Source organism: Triplophysa dalaica, chromosome 7, assembly GCF_015846415.1.
Source record: "Triplophysa dalaica isolate WHDGS20190420 chromosome 7, ASM1584641v1, whole genome shotgun sequence".
NCBI lineage: Eukaryota > Metazoa > Chordata > Actinopteri > Cypriniformes > Nemacheilidae > Triplophysa > Triplophysa dalaica.
The window spans coordinates 8,555,132-8,582,807 of record NC_079548.1 but is presented as its reverse complement, the minus strand read 5'-3'; the positions used below and the strand labels follow the sequence as shown (position 1 = coordinate 8,582,807).

The window sequence follows — 27,676 nt, the reverse complement described above, 5'->3', positions numbered from 1 at the left end:
GTGAAACCATATTGAAACATTCAAACAAAGTCATGTGTGTATATGAACATATTGAAACAATGCGTTTACAGTGGGTGGGGTTTACTTATATAGACAGAATCTTTTAGGTAAATTCAACTTGAGGGCATTTTGAATTAAATAAAAAAAAAACTCATTCACTATATGCAAACTCTTGAGTTTAACATATTATTTATATTTTTGATTGGCATGAACATAAAATATGTAAGTTATTAGGTCAAAACCATCTGTGGTTGTAAAAAACACATAAATATCAACAAAAAACAATGTAGAATTAATAAAACAATCCACACATTTATTTAAAATAATTAATTAAATAATTAATTTAGCTTAAATCATGTATATAGTCTAGAGGCCAAAACATTGATCTTGTATCTGTTTTATGAAAACATTTCATGTTGAATACATTTTCTTTAAGAGCACCACATCATCACTTAAACTCAACACTGAACACACAAACCTCAATAGTGACAATCAACAAACATCAAACATTACAACCTCATCTAAATACAAGACAACTAACAATGACAAAAACAACAAAAGAAGTCATCAAACGGTAAAATAAGTAAGTTATATGTTTAACCGTGTAGCAGCTGCTTATCTTAAAACAAAAAAATAATAAGTGAGAGAGTAATAGATGATGTCACGGGTCTACATTTAAGTGTTAATTCTGTGTTTGCTGTCACAGTCCCTTCATGTCTAATACAACTGACCAATATTGAGTAGCTAACATCTTGGAAAAGTTTCCTAAAAGTTTTGAATAATACAGAACACATTACAGATGTGATCCAAAATGAAAAATGTATTTCATGTTTAATAATGTTAGTGCATTATTTAAAGAGCAAGAAGCCCTTTCTGAAAACAACAGCTGACTGGTTTTACTTGTTTTGACTATTACAGAAGGCTGGTTTAAGATGGTTTTGACCACTTTTAAACTGCTTAAGGTGGTCTTAACTTATCAGGCTGCTAGATCAGATGATTCCACAAACTAAAGCAACACAAATCAACATGAAACAAGTAACATACAGTTAATAAAAAAATATTAAAACACAATGTACAAAGAAAATTCCTGTGTTTTTCTATATAACTCTAATAAAAATAATGAATTAACCTAAAATAATACAAAAACGTTTTTGAATTTACTCAAAGAAGCATGGCTATGTCCTAATGTACATGTGTTTAATATGAACAAATAAACTAATCTAAACTCTCTATATTTTAAATGAAAATGAATTACTTGCTGCTAAAATGCACTTTGTACATTAACACTTATCCGAATGATCTTTATTCCACTAAACTTTAAAATAGCATATTTAAAAATGACAATTAAATAACACCAGCTGTGAGAAAGTAAAGTAAACCAATAAAAATTACACTCGTCTTAAGTAAACAATGCAAGTGGCAAATAATGGACAAATACTTACTTTGTTTCAGGTTTCTTTGGTCAAATGTTAATAGAAGAACACCAAGATCCTGGAAGTCATGATATATAAGGGTCAGACACAACTGTGAGTAAACGCTCATCTCAGCTTTGCATCACTGTAAAGGTACTGTATGTTTCATCTCTTTTCATTTACTTTGATTTGTATTAAAAAGACTGCTGGAGGAGATTGATTCAATGAATTATATTATATAACAATGCAGAAATGTTCTTATTCTTCACTATTTTCTTTTTGAGTTTGTTTTCTGTTTATGCCAAAGTTTAACCAAAACATTGTCTTGACAGGTTTCAGCTCAATTCAACAGAATGATGAAGGTTTTTCTACTGGCACAGGTTCTTGCACTGGTGTTGACTGATGGTGAGTCTGAAGCTGCTGATGTTTCTTGAGGCGGCGGATTATTTTAACTGTACATACGAGAACTCAAGTGTATTAACACAACCAACGTTATGTTTCTTATGTTTATAATGACTTATTGTGCTGCAGGATCTGCTTTGAAATGTTACAAGTGTTTGGGTTGGAAATGTGAAGTGACCGAAGAGACGTGTGCTCCTGAAAAAGATGCCTGTGTCTCCTATAGATCCGACAACACTCCTTGTGAGTTAACCATCACTGGGTATCATGTGTATCTACAATGAATTATACTTTAAAAGAAGCACACACATATAGCTGTCATTCATTACATGTACTTTTGAAGAGTTAGTAAACATACTCACAACATACTTTTATTTTGGTTTGACAAAAATAACGTTTATCATCTATATAATGGATGTTCTAAGCATATATGATATATCACAAGAACAACAGATGTAACCAAAGACATGAATCACTGTTTTATTGCTTCTTGCACATACAGTAGGATCATTTTTAAATCATGTAGGTGTAAACACAAGTCAAGAAAGATAAAGGCACTTTCTGATTTATATTCTTTCCTGTTTCTATAGATCCTCCCATGTTGGGGTGCATCACCATGTCACGGTGTGAGAAACTGCCTTGGTCCAACCCAGATATTATGGGATGCTGTACAACAGACCTGTGCAATGCACCTGTCAAACCAGATAACAAGTAGTGGGAGAGGCAGCAACGACAATAAACCACTTTGGGTGTAAAGTGGAAAAGTGCTATATTAATACTACATTCATTTATCTATGGGCTCTTTTATTTCATTAAGGCACATCTTTACATGAATAGATAAATGTGATCTTTCTTTTCCTCTTTAAATACTTCATACTGTTTAGCCTAAATTTTACAATAAATGCAGCTCAAAATAATCAAAGTTGTCTCTGTTGTTATTCTGCACATTTCAATCGTGTTGTCCTCATAATGGAATTAATCCAACTGTCCATTCTCTATGCCCCATATCTGAACCTCACAGGAAGAGCTGGAGTCTATTAAATTACTTGTTGCAGTATTAAGTTTATGAAAGTCTTAAACTACTTGTTGGTAAATCTGTCAAATATCAGTGAATCCAGAATTCAGCAGCATGTTCTTATCTATACTCCTCTGTGTCAGCAGCACATACATGCGTCCTCTGTAGTCTGCTTGGCTTCGTGTGAAGTTGTGTTTTGCTTTCAAAATTCTTATCTTACTTTCTGAAAATGTCTGAATATATTGTACAATTATAGTCCACTATATAATTTCATGATGCCCTCATGTGATTTCAGTTTTAATTTGGATATGTGGGATATGCTCAAAACTTTACAGTCTTTTCACTTTTGGTAACTTTGAGAGATTAATTCAGTTATTAACAGTATTTTCACATTTCTGGAAGAAACATTCTCTCCATTGAAAAAATTACCTCCTTTTAAAATGTGTTGGTTGTGAATCTGACAATTCACAAAGAATTAATTCTACCAGTGTCCAGGTCATCTGGAGACCAGTAGGCGTTACCACATCACTACAACATTCTATGTGGGATTAATTCACACCGTTATTTGAGGACGTGACCACAACATTTCTGGATCTTTTTGAACAAGATCCAGAAAAATGGATCTTTGCCAAGATGTCCTCAGAACGTGGTTACAAAGTAATGTCACGCTGACCAAAGGAAGACTAACTGGAGAAGTCTTTTGGACGTACTGTTTTTGGAGGGAAGTCACAACTATTCTTAACAATTATTCGATGTGTGAAGCACAAAGTGAATTATAAATCACATGACAATTAATTGCACAACCAAACAATCAGACTTTATTATCCTGACATAATCGTGTCAAACAACCACACATTATAATCATGACATAATAGTGTCAAACAATCACACATTATAATCGCGACATAATCGTGTCAAACAATCACACATTATAATCATGACATAATCGTGTCAAACAACCACACATTATAATCGTGACAGTCCTATAGCCATGGTGTGAAACCATATTGAAACATTCAAACAAAGTCATGTGTGTATATGAACATATTGAAACAATGCGTTTACAGTGGGTGGGGTTTACTTATATAGGCAGAATCTTTTAGGTAAATTCAACTTGAGAGCATTTTGAATCAAAATAAAAAAACTCATTCACTATATGCAAACTCTTGAGTTTAACATATTATTTATATTTTTGATTGGCTTGAACATAAATATGTAAGCTATTAGGTCAAAACCATCTGTGTTATTAAAAAAGACATTTATATCAACAAAAAACAATGTAGAATTAATAAAACAATCCACACATTTATTTAAAATAATTAATTCATTTATTTATTTAGCTTAAATCATGTATATAGTCTAGAGGCCAAAACATTGATCTTGTATCTGTTTTATGAAAACATTTCATGTTGAATACATTTTCTTTAAGATCACCACATCATCACTTAAACTCAACACTGAACACACAAACCTCAATAGTGACAATCAACAAACATCAAACATTACAACCTCATCTAAATACAATACAACTAACAATGACAAAAACAACAAAAGGAAGTCATCAAACGGTAAAATAAGTAAGTTGTATGTTTTACCGTGTAGGAGCTGCTTATCTTAAAACAAAAAAGAATAAGTGAGAGAGTAATAGATGATGTCACGGGTCTACATTTAAGTGTTAATTCTGTGTTTGCGGTCACAGTCCCTTCATGTCTAATACAACTGACCAATATTGAGTAGCTTACATCTTGGATAAGTTTCATTAAAGTTTTGAATAATACAGCACACAATACAGATGTGATCCAAAATGAAAAATGTATGTCATGTTTAATAATGTTAGTGCATTATTTAAAGAGCAAGAAGCCCTTTCTGAAAACAACAGCTGACTGGTTTTACTTGTTTTGACTATTACAGAAGGCTGGTTTAAGATGGTTTTGACCACTTTTAAACTGCTTAAGGTGGTCTTAACTTATCAGGCTGCTAGATCAGATGATTCCACAAACTAAAGCAACACAAATCAACATGAAACAAGTAACATACAGTTAATAAAATCATCTAAAAACCCATTGTAGTAAGAAAATTCCCGTGTTTTTCAATTTAACTATCATAAAAATGATGAATTAATCTAAAATAATTATGCAGTTTAATACAAAAACATTTTTTTATTTACTCAAAGAAGCATGACTATGTCCTAATGTACATATGTTAAATATAAACAAATAAACTGATCTAAACTCTCTGTATTTTAAATGAAAATGAATTACTGTCTGCTAAAATGCACTTTGTACATTAACACTTATCCGAATGATCTTTATTCCACTAAACTTTAAAATACCATATTAAAAAATGACAATTAAATAACACCAGCTGTGAGAAAGTAAAGTAAACCAATAAAAATGACACTCGTCTTAAGTAAACAATGCCAGTGGCAAATAATGGACAAATACTTACTTTGTTTCAGGTTTCTTTGGTCAAATGTTAATAGAAGAACACCAAGATCCTGGAAGTCATGATATATAAGGGTCAGACACAACTGTGAGTAAACGCTCATCTCAGCTTTACATCACTGTAAAGGTACTGTATGTTTCATCCCTTTTCATTTACTTTGATTTGTATTAAAAAGACTGCTGGAGGAGATTGATTCAATGAATTATATTATATAACAATGCAGAAATGTTCTTATTCTTCACTATTTTCTTTTTGAGTTTGTTTTCTGTTTATGCCAAAGTTTAACCAAAACATTGTCTTGACAGGTTTCAGCTCAATTCAACAGAATGATGAAGGTTTTTCTACTGGCACTGGTTCTTGCACTGGTGTTGACTGATGGTGAGTCTGAAGCTGCTGATGTTTCTTGAGGCGGCGGATTATTTTAACTGTACATACGAGAACTCAAGTGTATTAACACAACCAACGTTATGTTTCTTATGTTTATAATGACTTATTGTGCTGCAGGATCTGCTTTGAAATGTTACAAGTGTTTGGGTTGGAAATGTGAAGTGACCGAAGAGACGTGTGCTCCTGAAAAAGATGCCTGTGTCTCCTATAGATCCGACAACACTCCTTGTGAGTTTATCCATCACTGGGTATCATGTGTATCTACAATGAATTATACTTTAAAAGAACCACACACATATAGCTGTCATTCATTACATGTAACTTTGGGGAGTTAGTAAACATACTCACAACTTACTTTTATTTTGGTTTGACAAAGAAAACTTTGATCATCTATATAATGGATGTTCTAAGCATATATGATATATCACAAGAACAACAGATCTAACCAAAGACATGAATCACTGTTTTATTGCTTCTTGCACATACAGTAGGATCATTTTTAAATCATGTAGGTGTAAACACAAGTCAAGAAAGTTAAAGGCACTTTCTGATTTATATTCTTTCCTGTTTCTATAGATCCTCCCATGTTGGGGTGCATCACCATGTCACGGTGTGAGAAACTGCCTTGGTCCAGCCCTGATGTTATGGGATGCTGTACAACAGACCTGTGCAATGCACCTGTCAAACCAGATAACAAGTAGTGGGAGAGGCAGCAACGACAATAAAGCACTTTGGGTGTAAAGTGGAAAAGTGCTATATTAATACTACATTCATTTATCTATGGGCTCTTTTATTTCATTAAGGCACATCTTTAAATGAATAGATAAATGTGATCTTTCTTTTCCTCTTTAAATACTTCATACTGTTTAGCCTAAAGCTTACAATAAATGCATCGCAAAATAAACAAAGATGTCTCTGTCGTAATTCTGCACATTTCAATCGTGTTGTCCTCATAATGGAATAAATCCAATTGTCCATTCTCTATGCCCCATATCTGAACCTCACAGGAAGAGCTGGAGTCTATTAAATTACTTGTTGCAGTTTTAAGTTTATGAAAGTCTTAAACTACTTGTTGGTAAATCTGTCAAATATCAGTGAATCCAGAATTCAGCAGCATGTTCTTATCTATACTCCTCTGTGTCAGCAGCACATACATGCGTCCTCTGTAGTCTGCTTGGCTTCGTGTGAAGTTGTGTTTTGCTTTCAAAATTCTTATCTTACTTTCTGAAAATGTCTGAATATATTGTACAATTATAGTCCACTATATAATTTCATGATGCCCTCATGTGATTTCAGTTTTAGTTTGGATATGTGGGATATGCTCAAAACTTTACAGTCTTTTCACTTTTGGTAACTTTGAGAGATTAATTCAGTTATTAACAGTATTTTCACATATCTGGAAGAAACATTCTCTCCATTGAAAAAATGACCTCCTTTTAAAATGTGTTGGGTGTGAATCTGACAATTCACAAAGAATTAATTCTACCAGTGTCCAGGTCATCTGGAGACCAGTAGGCGTTACCACGTCACTACAACATTCTATGTGGGATTAATTCACACCGTTATTTGAGGACGTGACCACAACATTTCTGGATCTTTTTGAACAAGATCCAGAAAAATGGATCTTTGCCAAGATGTCCTCAGAACGTGGTTACAAAGTAATGTCACGCTGACCAAAGGAAGACTAACTGGAGAAGTCTTTTGGACGTACTGTTTTTGGAGGGAAGTCACAACTATTCTTAACAATTATTCGATGTGTGAAGCACAAAGTGAATTATAAATCACATGACAATTAATTGCACAACCAAACAATCAGACTTTATTATCCTGACATAATCCTGTCAAACAATCACACTTTATAATCATGACATAATAGTGTCAAACAATCACACATTATAATCGCGACATAATCGTGTCAAACAATCACACATTATAATCGTGACATAATCGTGTCAAACAACCACACATTATAATCGTGACAGTCCTATAGCCATGGTGTGAAACCATATTGAAACATTCAAACAAAGTCATGTGTGTATATGAACATATTGAAACAATGCGTTTACAGTGGGTGGGGTTTACTTATATAGGCAGAATCTTTTAGGTAAATTCAACTTGAGAGCATTTTGAATCAAAATAAAAAAACTCATTCACTATATGCAAACTCTTGAGTTTAACATATTATTTATATTTTTGATTGGCTTGAACATAAATATGTAAGCTATTAGGTCAAAACCATCTGTGTTATTAAAAAAGACATTTATATCAACAAAAAACAATGTAGAATTAATAAAACAATCCACACATTTATTTAAAATAATTAATTCATTTATTTATTTAGCTTAAATCATGTATATAGTCTAGAGGCCAAAACATTGATCTTGTATCTGTTTTATGAAAACATTTCATGTTGAATACATTTTCTTTAAGATCACCACATCATCACTTAAACTCAACACTGAACACACAAACCTCAATAGTGACAATCAACAAACATCAAACATTACAACCTCATCTAAATACAATACAACTAACAATGACAAAAACAACAAAAGGAAGTCATCAAACGGTGAAATAAGTAAGTTGTATGTTTTACCGTGTAGCAGCTGCTTATCTTAAAACAAAAAAATAATAAGTGAGAGGATAATAGATGATGTCACGGGTCTACATTTAAGTGTTAATTCTGTGTTTGCGGTCACAGTCCCTTCATGTCTAATACAACTGACCAATATTGAGTAGCTTACATCTTGGATAAGTTTCATTAAAGTTTTGAATAATACAGCACACATTACAGATGTGATCCAAAATGAAAAATGTATGTCATGTTTAATAATGTTAGTGCATTATTTAAAGAGCAAGAAGCCCTTTCTGAAAACAACAGCTGACTGGTTTTACTTGTTTTGACTATTACAGAAGGCTGGTTTAAGATGGTTTTGACCACTTTTAAACTGCTTAAGGTGGTCTTAACTTATCAGGCTGCTAGATCAGATGATTCCACAAACTAAAGCAACACAAATCAACATGAAACAAGTAACATACAGTTAATAAAATCATCTAAAAACCCATTGTAGTAAGAAAATTCCCGTGTTTTTCAATTTAACTATCATAAAAATGATGAATTAATCTAAAATAATTATGCAGTTTAATACAAAAACATTTTTTTATTTACTCAAAGAAGCATGGCTATGTCCTAATGAACATATGTTAAATATAAACAAATAAACTGATCTAAACTCTCTGTATTTTAAATGAAAATGAATTACTGTCTGCTAAAATGCACTTTGTACATTAACACTTATCCGAATGATCTTTATTCCACTAAACTTTAAAATACCATATTAAAAAATGACAATTAAATAACACCAGCTGTGAGAAAGTAAAGTAAACCAATAAAAATGACACTCGTCTTAAGTAAACAATGCCAGTGGCAAATAATGGACAAATACTTACTTTGTTTCAGGTTTCTTTGGTCAAATGTTAATAGAAGAACACCAAGATCCTGGAAGTCATGATATATAAGGGTCAGACACAACTGTGAGTAAACGCTCATCTCAGCTTTGCATCACTGTAAAGGTACTGTATGTTTCATCCCTTTTCATTTACTTTGATTTGTATTAAAAAGACTGCTGGAGGAGATTGATTCAATGAATTATATTATATAACAATTCAGAAATGTTCTTATTCTTCACTATTTTCTTTTTGAGTTTGTTTTCTGTTTATGCCAAAGTTTAATCAAAACATTGTCTTGACAGGTTTCAGCTCAATTCAACAGAATGATGAAGGTTTTTCTACTGGCACTGGTTCTTGCACTGGTGTTGACTGATGGTGAGTCTGAAGCTGCTGATGTTTCTTGAGGCGGCGGATTATTTTAGTTTTACATACGAGAACTCAAGTGTATTAACACAACCAACGTTATGTTTCTTATGTTTATAATGACTTATTGTGCTGCAGGATCTGCTTTGAAATGTTACAAGTGTTTGGGTTGGAAATGTGAAGTGACCGAAGAGACGTGTGCTCCTGAAAAAGATGCCTGTGTCTCCTATAGATCCGACAACACTCCTTGTGAGTTTATCCATCACTGGGTATCATGTGTATCTACAATGAATTATACTTTAAAAGAAGCACACACATATAGCTGTCATTCATTACATGTAACTTTGAAGAGTTAGTAAACATACTCACAACTTACTTTTATTTTGGTTTGACAAAGAAAACTTTTATCATCTATATAATGGATGTTCTAAGCATATATGATATATCACAAGAACAACAGATGTAACCAAAGACATGAATCACTGTTTTATTGCTTCTTGCACATACAGTAGGATCATTTTTATATCATGTAGGTGTAAACACAAGTCAAGAAAGTTAAAGGCACTTTCTGATTTATATTCTTTCCTTTTTCTATAGATCCTCCCATGTTGGGGTGCATCACCATGTCACGGTGTGAGAAAATGCCTTGGTCCAGCCCTGATGTTATGGGATGCTGTACAACAGACCTGTGCAATGCACCTGTCAAACCAGATAACAAGTAGTGGGAGAGGCAGCAACGACAATAAAGCACTTTGGGTGTAAAGTGGAAAAGTGCTATATTAATACTACATTCATTTATCTATGGGCTCTTTTATTTCATTAAGGCACATCTTTACATGAATAGATAAATGTGATCTTTCTTTTCCTCTTTAAATACTTCATACTGTTTAGCCTAAAGCTTACAATAAATTTAGCTCAAAATAAACAAAGTTGTCTCTGTTGTAATTCTGCACATTTCAATCGTGTTGTCCTCATAATGGAATTAATCCAACTGTCCATTCTCTATGCCCCATATCTGAACCTCACAGGAAGAGCTGGAGTCTATTAAATTACTTGCTGCAGTATTAAGTTTATGAAAGTCTTAAGCTACTTGTTGGTAAATCTGTCAAATATCAGTGAATCCAGAATTCAGCAGCATGTTCTTATCTATACTCCTCTGTGTCAGCAGCACATACATGCGTCCTCTGTAGTCTGGTTGGCTTCGTGTGAAGTTGTGTTTTGCTTTCAAAATTCTTATCTTTCTTTCTGAAAATGTCTGAATATATTGTACAATTATAGTCCACTATATAATTTCATGATGCCCTCATGTGATTTCAGTTTTAGTTTGGATATGTGGGATATGCTCAAAACTTTAAAGTCTTTTCACTTTTGGTAACTTTGAGAGATTAATTCAGTTATTAACAGTATTTTCACATTTCTGGAAGAAAAATTCTCTCCATTGAAAAAATGATCTCCTTTTAAAATGTGTTGGGTGTGAATCTGACAATTCACAAAGAATTAAATCTACCAGTGTCCAGGTCATCTGGAGACCAGTAGGCGTTACCACGTCACTACAACATTCTATGTGGGATTAATTCACACCGTTATTTGAGGACGTGACCACAACATTTCTGGATCTTTTTGAACAAGATCCAGAAAAATGGATCTTTGCCAAGATGTCCTCAGAACGTGGTTACAAAGTAATGTCACGCTGACCAAAGGAAGACTAACTGGAGAAGTCTTTTAGACGTACTGTGTTTGCAGGGAAGTCACAACTATTCGTAACAATTATTCGATGTGTGAAGCACAAAGTGAATGATAAATCACATGACAATTAATTGCACAACCAAACAATCAGACTTTATAATCATGACATAATCGTGTCAAACAATCACACTTTATAATCGTGACAGTCCTATAGCCATGGTGTGAAACCATATTGAAACATTCAAACAAAGTCATGTGTGTATATGAACATATTGAAACAATGCGTTTACAGTGGGTGGGGTTTACTTATATAGACAGAATCTTTTAGGTAAATTCAACTTGAGGGCATTTTTTTGAATCAAAATAAAAAACCTCATTCACTATATGCAAACTCTTGAATATAACAAATTATGTATGCATTTGTGTGCCATGAACAAAACATATGTAAGTTGTTAAGTCAAACCCTCTTTGGTTGTAAAAAGCACATACATATCAACTCAAAACAACAAGTAACGCTGTAAAGGTACTGAAGAATCATGTCCACTTTCCAACATCTTAATTGTTAAATCTATACCACAAAGAATTAAGGCAGTCCTGAACGCAAACGGGGGTCCAACCCAGTGCTAGCAGCTGTAACCAATAAAGTGGGGGTGAGTATACATTGCAGTAGATTGATCAAAATTATTAATACTGAATTTTCTATCTTCAGAATCACTGTACCATATATTAAAGTCCCTTTGGGACGTCCGACCGCATCAGGCTCGAACCCAAATGTGATATAGTAAGCAAAGTCATTTATCATCCCAACTATGACTCAACAAGCCAAAATGACATAACTCTCCATATGCTCTCTTCTTCTGTGACATTCCACAATTACATTCGACCAGTCTGTCTGGCGGCTGATTGTAACAACGCTTATGGAGGTTTCATTACAAGAAACATTTTGTGTGCCGGTGTTACCATGGTGGGTAATGACTCATGCTCGAAAGGATCTACTGTAGGACATCTACTTTCCGTGGCTTGCTACCGTGTCAGAGATTTAAATATATGGTTTTCTATGCAGGCAGATTCTGGAAGTCCAATGGTCAATAATAACAGCATTCTGTGGGTTCAGTCTGGTGTTGTGAGCTTTGGTCATAAGTGCGCTCTTGCCGGCTATCCTGGTGTGTGTACCAGAGTGTCTCAATACCAGTCTTGGATCAACTCTCACATAAGCAGTGATCAGCCTGGATTTGTCCAAGTTAACTTTAAGGAATCCAATTGTTCGTCTCTTTTGTCTTCTCATTCTCACACATTCTTCATCATCTCTATCATCTTCTCCCTTTATTTCTATGTTTAAAAACTTGTCAATGTTGTATAATTATGTAAAGTTTTAAATGACACACAATAATTAATCAACAGTTATATTCAAATCACAAACACAATCTTTCGACATAGTTGTGTATGTTATCATTCATTTTAATTTATGACTGTGATGTTTATTGTTTTATTTGATTATAATAATTTAAATTATAAACATGATCTGGACCAATTTATATAATTACTTACGCCATAGGAGGACTGAACTTCTGTAGTAATATCTGTGATATTTACTTCCTGCAGAATGTCCAATAGACCTTCATCACCGTGGAATTGAACACTGGAAGTGCTTGTTAAAGCAGTGTGTCCATACTTCTTGTTACCTTTATTTCAAAGAGCTGCAAACGCCTGTTTGACTAAACACCTCTGGGAAATTCCAGCTTTATCTATGAGATTTTGCATTATAGATGTGACATATAAACTCTGTGAATGTATTTGTTACCAATATACTGAACCATATATTTTACTAAACCCTTGTTGATAGATTCTTAACATTAGAAAAATATCAATCTATGCACGAGTTTTCCATTTTAAAAAGAGAAATAAACATGCCTTATGGTTTTGACAAAAAAGGTCTGTTCTGTGGATTACTGTTAGATTCTTACAAACTTATCCTAATTTAAAGCTTTAATCAAATAAAGATGATCTGAGAAAACAGTGGCTGGTAAACATGTGACTAATTCTCCACACGGTGTCAGTCAGTGCGCTAAATTAGGGATCACAATGCTGCATTAATTTATTCGTATATTTTTTTAAAACACTTGTAAGTAATATTTCATTAACAGTCATTTTACTGAATCACAAATTAAATGTATTACATTTTCAATTCCTGTTCAGTGTATTTCACATAGACATACATTGGTTATAACATTGACTGGGTGTTTTGCAGCTCCTCAATAAAATTTACATTAAAAGTGTTAAATTGGCAAACTGGCTCAAAGTCTGGGTAATGGGTCATGCTGTTAACTGTGTGTAGTACTTAACCAGGTAACAACCTAAAAAGACAAGAACAGTAATTGCATTTATTATATACACAATAGTATTTTTCAATGGAAAATCTGTGTTTTGAGGAAAAAAACTTCTGTAATGTTTTGTATGCTTTTATTACATATTAACATCATAAATATTACATTTTTTTTCATCAATTTACTATAATAAGACATAGCAATATCTCTGACTTTGTCAATGTCTTTCACATTAGACGTTACGGGCACTGGGCATACAGGAGTTTTGTGAGCTGGTGCTGGGACTATCTGGCCAGGAGGAACAGGGTTGTTATCCCGTCTTGGGTTGTCCTGTGTATACGGCAAGAGTTTCCTGATGCTGCAGGCAGTTATGTCGATTTAGACCTCCCCTTGACTGAACATGCCTAACGGTGGCTTCTTCCTTGGAGGGTCTGTCATATTGAGGTGAGTGTTTCAGGGACCTTGATTTTGTGAATATCTTCCATGTGAAGAGGGTCTGTGATCACCTTTTCAAAAAGGAATGTCATCAGATTCTTGACGTAACCTGAAAAAGTAAAATTGCAAAAGTGTCATTATAATTAACAATATTTATGGTTCAGTCAATGCATTTGTTAAACTTACGATATGTTGCCTGTGACTTTATTGCCCGTGTAGAGTATTCTCCCTTTTTGGCTTTAGGAAACAACGGCTTATACGTTGGTTTTCCAGGACGATTGGAGTTCTCGTTGAAATGCATACCTGCCAAGTACAGTCTAGAGTAAAAAAGTTAAAAATTACATCAGCAAAGGCAATAAAGACATCTTCATAGAGGTTCAAGTTACTGAAATACTTTCATACACACCTGCATAACATTCCATGATAAGGATATACCACGGTTTTTGGAGCAAAGCGTAAAATTACACTGTGAAACGCTTGCAAAGATGAAGTTTGAAAGTGAGGGCTGAGTTTCTTTACGTCTTTCAGAATTCTCCTGTTTGCAAGAAGCTTTTGGACCGTGTTCAGTGCTTTAGTTCCTGTCAACAAATAAGAAAAAATTACAAATGTACTTTTCCTCAAATTATATCAAATTGACCTGTGGATTTCAAACCTTTAAACATTGCATTTCTGTAATTTAAAATAAGTAAATATAATGTGGACACCTTGTTGGAACCATTTCCTGCGGTCCTTCGATGCACGGATTTCATGTGCACACTGTGGGTAGGCTGGGTCGTCGTGTACGTGAATGTCTTGAATGTGGTTTACCATCGATGTCCATTTCGCTACTCTCTCCTCTGCTGTTTTGGAAGAAGCTGCAGTCCAGTAAACATGATTCTTTATGCTACGCTGCCACTTTTTCACCACTTGACAGTCCTTATCTCTGCCAATATGTTCCAACTTCTTTGACAGGCCTGAAAGAAGTAAATTAAGTTTCAATTTTATTACATTTATAAAGCACATTTTAAACAACCTTGATTGTGGGTAATGTAGATTAACAGAAATGAACATTATACCTTCACAAGACATGAAACGAACAAGAAAACAGTTTGGAAAGGTTTATAAAAGTCTTCTGAACCAAAACATTGTGGGCGCTGTTTTGATATATAAAGGCAATTTGTTCCACAACTTTGGGCAAGCTATTACCAGGGCTCTGTCCCCCCTACATCATAGTCTAGATCTGGGTACCTGTAAAAGATGACTGGTCTGTGATCTGAGCGATCTGCCTGGATAATGCGCAGTAAACAGCTTTGACAGATATTGAGGAGCTAGATTATTTAGGGTTTTGAAGACAACCAACAAGATTTTGAATTTAATACGATATTGAACCGGCGTGTCATCGTCATAGCAATGACAGGATACCCCAAATCTCATTGGGTAACATGTACAGTGTGAATAGTAACGGTGCCAGAGTTGATCCCTGAGGAATATCACATGTTGCATGCACAACAGAAGAAGAGGAAGGATCGAAACCTACTAGGTACAGTGCCTCTGACACCGATGCATCACTCCAAGCGAGATAGCAAGATATCAAGGTCAAAAAAGTTGAATGCAGAGCTGAGATCTTAACCACATTAATGCCATTAGACTTTCCAAAGTTGCGTCTCAGTGCTGTGTAGCATTTCAAAACCAGACTGAAATATATCTGAAATACCATTCCTATTCAGATAGTTTCGCAGCTGCATAAATACTATTTTTTACTTCAACTCAAAGTCTAAATTTACATCTAGTGAAAAAGTTACCTTTCTCCAGATGCCAGACATCATAGAACTGTGTTATTTTACATTCCCTCAATAAATGTTGAATTTGTGGGTGACGGTCTGTAACGATACATTCAAGCCTCACACCGTGTGCCTCCAGAAACTCAAGACTTCTTTTCAGTCCCTCCTTTTCCATATGGTAGCTGCCAGCAACCTCATTGCTCTGGGTTAAGAACAAAAGTTAAAACTGTTAAATCAAAAATAAACAAGTTGAAGAAAACATTACATAACATTTTTTTTCTTACATTGAAAGCTATATTTAGGGAGTGCAATTGAATTGATAGATGTTTTGTTGCTTACCTGCACTAGCTGTATGTCCAAGATGATGTTGCTCTTGAGGTCCATAACCGTGTAGCTCCCATACTTTGCCGAATGGCCTGAAAGAGAATTGTGTGAGTACAAATACATGTGGGTTTGATGTGGTTAAGCAAGTGACAAAAACAGTGAATACAACCTTAATAAATGTACACTGCAAACACAAGTCTTCTTTCACCTGGTGAGTCCGCTCTCATATCACCACCCAAAATGACTTTGTCCCCCTGGCTTAGCTGCTGCAACAGTTCTTCTTGTTCCTTCTTCCACGTGTAAATAATTGCTGGTTCCAGATACATGCTGGCATGCTTTCGGAAAGTTCTGTGTGTAATGGTCTTGACATGCATTGTGTTGAATATCTAAAAGCCAAAAACAATAAATTGTTGTAAAGAATACTAAAATTATGTTTTTTATTATTATTCCCTTTACAAATACCTTCTCTAATTGGAAGAACGATCCACCAGTGAAATATATGGCAGCAGATAACTGGAGGTTGCCCAAGGGTGTGCTCCCAACAACAGGTTGGCTTTTCCATTGTCGGAAGTAATGACAATGTGGGCACAGTTGATCTACTGCAACAAAAGTCCCTTTCCTTCGAGCCCGAACATCACAGCGTCTCGAGCACAATGGGCAGGTATCAAACAGCTGCAGGAGGCAGTTTTCAAATACAATGTATTTTGAATCCTCCCGTGTCGACATACATCTTCAAATGAAATTAAAAACAATAAACAAATTACATTCCACCAGATTTCAAGTATGTATGCTCTTAAAAATGCTATAACATGAGTCAATAAGATAAAAATCACTCACTGACGTTGTGATGACTCTGTGGCAGTGGTGACTGCTGTCGTGTCCTGCTGATCAAAGACCTCAAATGAAGCACATTCCTCCCCCTCCAGTTCTAGACGAGCTCTTTTTCTTGGCCTTGAATCCTTCAGAGGTGCTGAAGTCCAAGGTAGCGGAGCCAAAGGTGTGAAAGTTTCACCAGATGAAGTGGTTGAAACACCTATACTTTTACACCACACCCCTGTCTCTGTTCCTATAAAAACATTTACATTTTAGGCATTTGGCAGACGCTTTTATCCAAAGCGACTTACATTGCTTTATCCTATTCATTTTACGTAGGTATTTGCAATCCCCTGGGAATCGAACCCACAACCTTGCTTGTTAACGCAATGCTCTTACCACTGAGCTATAGAAAAGCTACAAAAAAAATACAGATACTTTTATGCCAAAATTTTTTACAAATATGTTGTGTCCTAAATCACTTACCAACTTAAAACTAAGCATATATGTGACCCTGGACAACAAACCCAGTCTAAAGTAGCACAGGAATATTTTTAGTAATCGGCAAAAATACATTGTAGGGGCGAAAATAGCAGATTTTTCTTTTTGCCAAAAATCATTAGGATATTAAGTAAAGATCATGTCCCATGAAGATATTTAATACATTTCCTACCGTAAATGTATAAAAACTTTCTTTTTGTGAGTGGATGGTCTGCTACAGTGCCTCAGATTAACAACTTCAAAGGCGATTTAATCAATATTAAGATTTTTTTGCACCCTCAGATTCCATCTTTGTAAATAGTTGTTGTTCCGCCAGATAGTGTCATATCCTAACAAACCATATATCAATAGAAAGCTTATTTCTTCAGCTTTCGGATGATGTAAAACCGTATTTTCAAAAAGTTTTGTCGTCCAGGGTCACATGTGTGATAGTTAAGTCACAGCCAATCAACCAGTAACACACACACACCAAAAATTACAATGTTTTCCATTTTTATGACAAGCCTCTAGTAACAATAAAGACGATGACCAACAACAAAACTTCATATGCACATTTGACAAGTTGACTGAGATGCACACTTCTCGATCTTAATGTGTATGTGTGTATACAACATACAAACCTTTGCTTCTGATGTTAAGTCCCAATGTTCCACAGGACAGCTGTGTGCCCTGAGATGTACACTTCTGTGTGTCTGTTTGACAAGCTACGTCCTGCTTAGTTGGAGCCTTCTGTGAATATGGTGAGAAAAGTAACACTATCAGGGCATATCAAGCGGTCTCTAACAAAGAAAGAGTGTATTAGTGACGCATAGTACAAACATGTTTTACTCACGTACGATTGCTGCGCCATCCCTGTCGGATCCAATATTGACGGCAGAGCACAGCTTTTTAACCGTAGTCTCTCCGCAAATCCAGCGTCGACCTGTGCCTTGTTTACGAAGGAATCCGCCGTGAAATGAAGCGAACAGACGCTAAATGTTTTAGCCACGTGAGCCGGAACGTCTTTAAAAATAAACTTCAACCACGCATTCCTAATGTCGGAATCCGACGGAAGATTATGTAGCGACTGTGTTCTTCCACAACCAGGCACCGCACAATATTTGGCGATCTTTAACGGCATGTTTATCGCTTACTCGCTCTAATCTGGTTCCGCGATATTTGTGTGACGTCAGTACTGTCGTGCTCGACCAGTGGGCGGGGCTAGAGGTGTAGTCAATGGCTGAATCCGAAATCGCATACTACCATAGTATACACTAGGCGAAAAGCTGTGTGCGAACGAATAGTATGTCAGAAACTTCGGTCTTCATAAAACAAGTAGTCGAGATTTCCCGGATGGTGCACTATTTCTCGCGAGATTTGGACGTGCGTGTACTATTGCGTCCGATTACGCATACGTACCTACTATGTTTTTTTTTATCCTTTATTGAACATTTTGTTATAACAAAACAATGTTACAACAGAAGCTTAACACTTGGATTAATGAAAAGAGAGAAAATTAAAAACATTACCATGGCTCGAAACAGACAAGACACGAGAAAAATAATAATAATAATAAAAATAAAACAAAAGCATGAGAGGGAGTTACACAAATAATAAAAATATTACAAATTAAATAGGTTGAAAAGCTTATAAGCAGAGCAAATTTTTATATAGCTTTTATATTGGAAGAAAGCATAATTGTTTTTAAATACAGTTTTATCTCTTGTAGAAAGACTATAAAAATAGGTTTGCTATTAGAAAATGTACATTTATATATATAAAATTTACATAGAGAAAGAATTTGGTTGATTATATAAGAAGCATTTTAGTCACCTTCAAAAAATCCAAAAATAACAGTTTTTGGATTCATAAAAATCCATTACAAATAGTATTTGAAATAAACAAACCAACATGTTTCCAGTTGTTGAATACAGTTGCACGACCGAAACAAGTGAAAAAATGCATTTGGTGTCAAAGTCAGATCCAAATTTTTTCTTTAGAAAAGTTTTGGAAGGGTAAATGTAATGGAGTATTTTAAACGATATTACCTACTATGTAGTATGAGAAAACACAGTTGTATGACCGAATGCCCACATTCTGAAGCACCCAGTGACACATACTTAGGATAGGCTACTTATCTGTTGTCAAAAGTGAGTATTACTACCAAACAACGCGTTTCTTTGCGTTGCAGTCACATTTGTTAAAGTGCTGTGGCGTAAAGTTAACATATAAGATGCTAGATAGTAGAGTAAATTTGTGACTTTGTTGCGAAAATGCAGTGCTTTAATATGTCTATCTTAAAGGGGCGTTCCACACACACGTCTTTGAAGTAGACTTAACGTTATATATATTAAACCATACGCAAGTTAAAGACGCTTTTTAATGTCTGTGTAACATGTGACCTGTCATTTTTTCAAGTAGGCCTACTGCAATTGAGCATATCACAACATGAAAAACACATCACATTAATGTAGCCTACATCTGTTAATATGTGGTAACTTGCAAATCATTGTTCACTGCTTGCATAGATAATTAATGTAAATATTCATATGACTAAACATAATGTATATATTCTCTTTGTCCATTAGTACTGCTGATAAATTCAGGAAAATTTGAGTTGAATAAACAGCGATTTAACATATTTCAATGCTTCACAATGTGGCTCTTCTCAATGGGGACGTTGTTTAACCAGATAATGAGGAAGACCACGATGAAGGCGCCCCCTTGGTCCATTAATTGTCATTCAATGTATCATACATTCTCTTTGTGCTTCACTCAGTGGGGTGATCTTGTTCAAAAAGTCCCAGAAATGTTGTGGTCACGTCCTCAAATAACGGTGTGAATTAATCCCACTTGGAATATTGTAATGACGTGGTATAGCATACTAGTCATAAGAGCATGTTGAACAAATTGTTGGCTAATACTGTGTTTCCCTAGAACACACCTTTTCACATTTACCAATACACACCTGTCTTTTTATTTAAACATTTTATGCCACTTATTAAAAAGCGATAAAATAACAGCTTCATGCAAAGCAGTCTGGGAACCAAAACACAGAAAAGAAGGTTAATTAAGTTTTCTGGTTCCCAAAATGCTTTGCATGAGACTTTTATTTTATAGTTTTCTTTCTGTTAAGCTAAAGACTTGTTAATGTTTAATATTAATTTATCTTTGAACAAACTTTTGCCATTAAATTACATACATTTAAATCTACAGTAAATCACAAGTAACCTGGTGCCAGTAGCCCAGTACAACTGTAATCTCTACAGAAATGCACAAACCTTGACATTTGATGTCTATGAACCTGATACTAATCTAAAATAAGAAATACATTTGTAACGAAAAAGTCTTCATGTTTAAGAGGTTTTCAAAACTACCTCTGCTAACTTCTCACCGGATGAACATCACTGCTGACGTTAAGCTAGTGCCTATATGACAAAAGCCACGCAATGGGTATCAATGGAATGAAATCTGAATTTGCTTCCTCATTCACTATTCCCTTTCAACTGCTAAATAGTCCATAATATTGGGAAGAAGTGAATGAAAATTACGTACATAGACTGTACTGTCGCAGACATTCATTATAAACCTTAGTTTATATTACACGTGTGTGGCTTTATAGATTTCTTTGTAAAATGGTTCATTTTCACCTTCTTGGTCATGTTTATCGTATTCATTCAGCAAAACAATAGTTTGGCATGTTAATTTGTTTATTACGTTCAATTGAGTTTTTAATTTATTTAAAATGAAACACATTCATTTAATTTGTTTATTCTAAAAATGTAGGAAATAACTGTCAAAAAGAACTAACATAAGCACTTCTTAAAAATACACTTAAAGTAATATTGTATTTAATGTATACTCCAAGAAAAGTCTACATGTATTTGGTTTGTACATGTACTCAATCTTTTGATGATGAAGGAGTGTACTTTCATAAACTTAATACTGCAGCAAGTAATTTAATAGACTCCAGCTCTTCCTGTGAGGTTCAGATATGGGGCATAGAGAATGGACAGTTGGATTTATTCCATTATGAGGACAACACGATTGAAATGTGCAGAATTACAACAGAGACAACTTTGTTTATATTGCGCTGCATTTATTGTAAGCTTTAGGCTAAACAGTATGAAGTATTTAAAGAGGAAAAGAAAGATCTAATTTATCTATTCATGTAAAGATGTGCCTTAATGAAATAAAAGAGCCCATAGATAAATGAATGTAGTATTAATATAGCACTTTTCCACTTTACACCCAAAGTGCTTTATTCTCGTTGCTTCCTCTCCCACTACTTGTTATCTGGTTTGACAGGTGCATTGCACAGGTCTGTTGTACAGCATCCCATAATATCTGGGTTGGACCAAGGCATTTTCTCACACCGTGACATGGTGATGCACCCCAACATGGGAGGATCTAGAGAAACAGGAAAGAATATAAATCAGAAAGTGCCTTTAACTTTCTTGACTCGTGTTTACACCTACATGATTTAAAAATGATCCTACTGTATGTGCTAGAAGCAATAAAACAGTGATTCATGTCTTTGGTTAAATCTGTAGTTCTTGTGATATATCATATATGCTTAGAACATCCATTATGATAAACGTTTTCTTTGTCAAACCAAAATAAAAGTAAGTTGTGAGTATGTTTACTAACTCTCCAAAGTTGCATGTAATGAATGACAGCTATATGTGTGTGCTTCTTTTAAAGTATAATTCATTGTAGATACACATGATACCCAGTGATGGATAAACTCACAAGGAGTGTTGTCGGATCTAAAGGAGACACAGGCATCTTTTTCAGGAGCACACGTCTCTTCTGTCACTTCACATTTCCAACCCAAACACTTGTAACATTTCAAAGCAGATCCTGCAGCACAATAAGTCATTATAAACATAAGAAACATAACGTTGGTTGTGTTTATACACTTGAGTTCTCATATGTAAAACTAAAATAATCCGCCGCCTCAAGAAACATCAGCAGCTTCAGACTCACCATCAGTCAACACCAGTGCAAGAACCAGTGCCAGTAGAAAAACCTTCATCATTCTGTTAAATTGAGCTGAAACCTGTCAAGACAATGTTTTGATTAAACTTTGGCATAAACAGAAAACAAACTCAAAAAGAAAATAGTGAAGAATAAGAACATTTCTGCATTGTTATATAATATAATTCATTGAATCAATCTCCTCCAGCAGTCTTATTAATACAAATCAAAGTAAATGAAAAGAGATGAAACATACAGTACCTTTACAGTGATGTAAAGCTGAGATGAGCGTTTACTCACAGTTGTGTCTGACCCTTATATATCATGACTTCCAGGATCTTGGTGTTCTTCTATTAACATTTGACCAAAGAAACCTGAAACAAAGTAAGTATTTGTCCATTATTTGCCACTGGCATTGTTTACTTAAGACGAGTGTAATTTTTATTGGTTTACTTTACATTCGCTGGTGTAATTTAATTGAAATTTTTAAATATGCTATTTTAAAGTTTAGTGGAATAAAGATCATTCGGATAAGTGTTAATGTACAAAGTGCATTTTAGCAGACAGTAATTCATTTTCATTTAAAATACAGAGAGTTTAGATCAGTTTATTTGTTTATATTTAACATATGTACATTAGGACATAGCCATGCTTCTTTGAGTAAATTAAAAAATATTCTTGTATTAAACTTCATTATTATTTTTGGTTAATTCATCTTTTTTATGATAGTTAAATTGAAAAACACCGCAAATTTCTTTGTGCAATGGGTTTTTAGATGATTTTTTTAACTGTATGTTACTTGTTTCATGTTGATTTGTGTTGCTTTAGTTTGTGGAATCATCTGATCTAGCAGCCTGATAAGCTAAGACCACCTTAAGCAGTTTAAAAGTGGTCAAAAACCATCTTAAACCAGCCTTCTGTAATAGTCAAAACAAGTAAAACCAGTCAGCTGTTGTTTTCAGAAAGGGCTTCTTGCTCTTTAAATAATGCACTAACATTATTAAACATGACATACATTTTTCATTTTGGATCACATCTGTAATGTGTGCTGTATTATTCAAAACTTTTAGGAAACTTTCCAAGACCTAAGCTACTCAATATTGGTCAGTTGTATTAGACATGAAGGGACTGTGACCGCAAACACAGAATTAACACTTAAATGTAGACCCGTGACATCATCTATTATCCTCTCACTTATTCTTTTTTGTTTTACAATAAGCAGCTCCTACACTGAAAAACATACAACTTACTTTTTTTAAGATGCAAAACTTGGTATAACATAAAAAATGGTTAGTGAATTTATTGGACCTAATTTTTAGACCTGGATTTAATGCTTGAGATGTACCAACTCCAGGTTTGTTTGTAAAACATTGTGCACAGAATCATAAGCTCGTACTGGTTAGAAAAGGATCCCATCATGTACAATTATTTGGTTATTATTCTTAAAAAGTATTTCTGTTTTACCGTTTGCTGACTTTCTGTTGTTGTTGTTTTTGTCATTGTTAGTTGTCTTGTATTTAGATGAGCTTGTAATGTTTGATGTTTGTTGATTGTCATTATTGAGGTTTGTGTGTTCAGTGTTGAGTTTAAGTGATGATGTGGTGATCTTAAAGAAAATGTATTCAACATGAAATGTTTTCATAAAACAGATACAAGATCAATGTTTTGGACTCTCCCGAGTAGATGTACATGATTTAAGCTAAACAATTTTTTTTATTGTTCTATTAATTCGACATTGTTTTATGTTGATATTTATGTGTTTTTACAACCACAGAGGGTTGGACCTAACAACTTACATATTTATTGTTCATGCCACACAAAAATATCAATATTATATTAAACTCAAGAGTTTGCATATAGTGAATGAGTTTTTTTTTATTTTGATTCAAAATGCCCTCAAGTTGAATTTACCTCAAAGATTCTGCCTATATAAGTAAACCCCACCCACTGTAAACGCATTGTTTCAATATGTTCATATATACACATGACTTTGTTTGAATGTTTCAATATGGTTTCACACCATGGCTATAGGACTGTCAGGATTGTAATGTGTGATTGTTTGACACGATTATATCATGTTTATGAAGTGTGGTTATTTGGTTGTTCCAGAGCCGGCCCAAGCCATTGCCAAACTAAGCGGCTAACTAGGGTCACCATGGCCACCAGCGGCCCCCAAGACTCTTAAATATATACAGTGGTATGCAAGTTTATACACCTCTTGCAGAATCTGGAAAAGCTGAAACATTTGGAAAAATAAGAGGATTTTCAAAAAATTAAGGCTTATTTTTAATTTAGTCCTGACCTGAGCTAGTTATTTCACTAAAGAAATATAAAGTTCAGAAATTCTAAAAATAGCTCATTGCAAAAGTTTAGACGCTACTTATTCTTAATACTGTATGATGTTACCTTATTAATCAATGACAGTTTTTATGTTTAGTCATAGTTGTTTAAGGGTTTCTTGTTTGTCATGTGTCATTAGGTTTTCTACTGAGACGTAGAAACATTCAGTGCTGCACACAAAGTCAACACGATTTATTTAAACTCAGGTGGGTGTAAACCTCTGAAAATGGTTTTGATGTAATAAAAATATGTTGAATTTCCTGAAAATCATGTATGTATTTTTAAATCTTCTGAAAGACATTAGTAAATTAAAAAATAAGATGTATAAATGAAACAAAAACAATTTACACCAAAACCATTTTCAGGGTTTTACACCCACCTGTCTTTAAATGAATGGTGTTGACTTTGTGGGCAGCACTGAATGTATCTAAAGTCATGGCCAAAATTGTTGGCACCCCTGAAATTCTTCCAGAAAATCAAGTATTTCTCACAGAAAAGTATTGCATTAACACATTTATTGCTATACACATGTTTATTCCCTTTGTGTGTATTGGAACAAAACATAAAAACGGAGGGAAAAAAGCAAATTTGACATAATGTCACACAAAACTCCAAAAATGGGCTGGACAAAATTATTGGCACCCTTTCAAAATTGTGAATAAATAAGATTGTTTCAAGCATGGGATGCTCCTTTAAACTCACCTGGGGCTAGTAACAGGTGTGGGCAATATAAAAAATCACACCTGAAAGCAGACAAAATAGGGAGAAGTTGCTTTAGTCATGGCATTGTGTGTCTGTGTGTGCCATACTAAGCATGGACAGCAGAAAGAGGAGAAGAGAACTGTCTTAGGACTTGAGAACCAAAATAGTGGACAATTATCAACAATCTCATGGTTACAAGTCCATCTCCAGAGATCTAGATGTTCCTTTGTCCACAGTGCGCAACATTATCAAGAAGTTTGCAACCCATGGCACTGTAGCTAATCTCCCTGGACTTGGATGAAAGAGAAAAATTGATGAAAGGTTGCAACGCAGGATAGTCCGGATGGTGGATAAGCAGCCCCAAACAAGTTCCAAAGAAATTCAATCTGTCCTGCAGGCTCAAGGTGCATCAGTGTCAGCGCGAACTATCCGTCGACATTTAAATGAAATGAAACGTTATGGCAGGAGACCCAGGAGGACCCCACTGCTGACACAGCGACATAAAAAGGCAAGACTACAGTTTGCAAAAATGTACTTGAGCAAGCCAAAATCCTTCTGGGAAAACGTCTTGTGGACAGATGAGACCAAGATAGAGATTTTTGGTAAAGCACATCGTTCTACTATTTACCGAAAAGGAAATGAGGCCTACAAAGAAAAGAACACAGTACCTACAGTCAAATATGGTGGTGGATCAAAGATGTTTTGGGGTTGTTTTGCTGCCTCTGGCACTGGATGCATGGACTGTGTGCAAGGCATCATGAAATCTGAGGATTACCAAAGGATTTTGGGTCGCAATGTAGGGCCAAGTGTCAGAATGCTGGGTTTGCGTCCAAGATCGTGGGTCTTCCAGCAGGACAACGACCCCAAACATACTTCAAAAAGCACCCAGAAATGGATGGCAACAAAGCGCTGGAGAGTTCTGAAGTGGCCAGCAATGAGTCCAGATCTAAATCCCATTGAACACCTGTGGAGAGATCTTAAAATTGCTGTTGGGAAAAGGCGCCCTTCCAATATGAGAGACCTGAAGCAGTTTGTAAAGGAAGAGTGGTCCAAAATTCCTGCTGAGAGGTGTAAGAAGTTAATTAATGGTTATAGGAAGCGATTGATTTCAGTTATTTGTTCCAAAGGGTGTGCAACCAATTATTAAGTTAAGGGTGCCAATAATTTTGTCCAGCCCATTTTTGGAGTTTTGTGTGACATTTTGTCAAAATTGCTTTTTCCCTCATTTTTTTTTGGTTTGTTCCAATACACACAATCGGAATAAACATGTGTATAGCAAAACATGTGTTAATGCAATACTTTTCTGTGAGAAATACTTGATTTTCTGAAAAAATTTAAGGGGTGCCAACAATTTTGGCCATGACTGTATTGTAATAGTTGTGTATGAGTCTCATGATTGTCTTCAATGTAAAATGAGGAATCTCAACATCATACAGTTACTGCTGGACATGAGTCAAATATCCAGAAATGCTGAAAAAGCAAAGATTGTGGAGGACCTGGATAATTTTTCTTAAGATCAGTAGACAGTCTAATGACTCATGACAAACAAGAGACCCTTAAACAACTATGACTAAACAAAAAAAACTGTCATTGATTGTTTAGGTAACATCATACAGTATTAAGAATCAGCGGCATCTAAACTTTTGCACTGAGCTACGTTTAGAAATTCTGTTATTATTCTTATTCTAATTAATTATTATTCTAATTAAAGTTGAATGAAGAATTTTAACTCAATAATGTCACAAAAAGGACGTTTCCTTCTGGTGCAGAGAAAAGAATAGCTTTACAATCTTAATATATTATAATACACAACACATTACTTAGCTGATTTTTAAAAAAAGCTTCTGTTTTATAACTTTGGTACTGATAACAGTTAAACATTACCTTCATTAGCCTACCTTTGGGGTCTTTGTTATTATATCCCAGTATCATTATGCCTCAATGATTTAGGTGTACAGATGGCTTGCTGCTGGGCTATAGTTTGACATTAAAATAACTGCTGTTTGTTGTTGTTGAAATGTTTTTTGTAGTGTTGAAATAACATTCTGTTCTATAGACAAAAAGTGATTTTAACGCGTGTGCTCTGTCCCTATAACAGTCAAACAAGATTCAAGTTACCTCTGTGATTTGTGCTTAATACTGCATTTAAATGTGGAGGTAGATGCACATCGGTTAAAATGTCTTTGTGAATGGCTCAAAGCAACGAATAACATTTAAACATCTAAAATCAAATCAGGCAAAAGTCGTATCTCCACTCAGGGGTGCCGCCAGGAATTCTGGGCCCTGTGGAAACCAAAATTTCTGGGCCCCCTGCAAATAGGAAAATAAAAAGGAGGTCTGCTCATCTGGGCCCTATATCAG

General features: G+C 34.7%; 1 protein-coding gene and 1 long non-coding RNA gene across 3 annotated transcripts; one reads left to right on the top strand and one right to left on the bottom strand.

The window, feature by feature from the left end:
• The first annotated feature begins 9,127 nt into the window (after nucleotides 1-9,127).
• Nucleotides 9,128-10,285, top strand: LOC130426937 (uncharacterized). The gene is made up of 4 exons (XR_008907245.1): nucleotides 9,128-9,231; nucleotides 9,411-9,483; nucleotides 9,610-9,720; nucleotides 10,069-10,285. It is a non-coding gene; the product is annotated as an uncharacterized LOC130426937 (long non-coding RNA).
• A 3,069-nt stretch (nucleotides 10,286-13,354) lies between these two features.
• Nucleotides 13,355-18,525, bottom strand: LOC130426283 (uncharacterized). Of its 2 annotated transcripts, none has more exons than XM_056752971.1 (11): nucleotides 18,147-18,525; nucleotides 17,935-18,040; nucleotides 16,838-17,066; nucleotides 16,463-16,730; nucleotides 16,209-16,386; nucleotides 16,016-16,092; nucleotides 15,698-15,878; nucleotides 14,621-14,869; nucleotides 14,323-14,494; nucleotides 14,103-14,233; nucleotides 13,355-14,025 (listed from the first exon to the last, which is right to left on the bottom strand). In XM_056752971.1, the coding sequence occupies exons 1-11, from the start codon at nucleotides 18,432-18,434 to the stop codon at nucleotides 13,916-13,918; spliced, it is 1,989 nt and encodes a 662-aa protein (XP_056608949.1). In that variant the 5' UTR covers nucleotides 18,435-18,525; the 3' UTR covers nucleotides 13,355-13,915. The 2 variants fall into 2 exon arrangements, with proteins under 2 accessions (XP_056608949.1, XP_056608948.1); XM_056752970.1 differs by having other exon boundaries at nucleotides 13,356-14,025; nucleotides 17,935-18,043; nucleotides 18,147-18,523.
• Nucleotides 18,526-27,676: the final 9,151 nt, after the last annotated feature.

Excerpts from the sequence above, each read along its gene's own strand:
- LOC130426283 (XM_056752970.1), bottom strand. The coding sequence starts at position 18,434 with ATGCCGTTAAAGATCGCCAAATATTGTGCGGTGCCTGGTTGTGGAAGA. Across the intron at positions 18,044-18,146 it reads GGATGGCGCAGCAATCGTAC|AAGGCTCCAACTAAGCAGGA; the intron begins GTGAGTAAAACA and ends CCATATTCACAG. Across the intron at positions 16,731-16,837 it reads ACAGAGTCATCACAACGTCA|ATGTATGTCGACACGGGAGG; the intron begins GTGAGTGATTTT and ends TTTCATTTGAAG.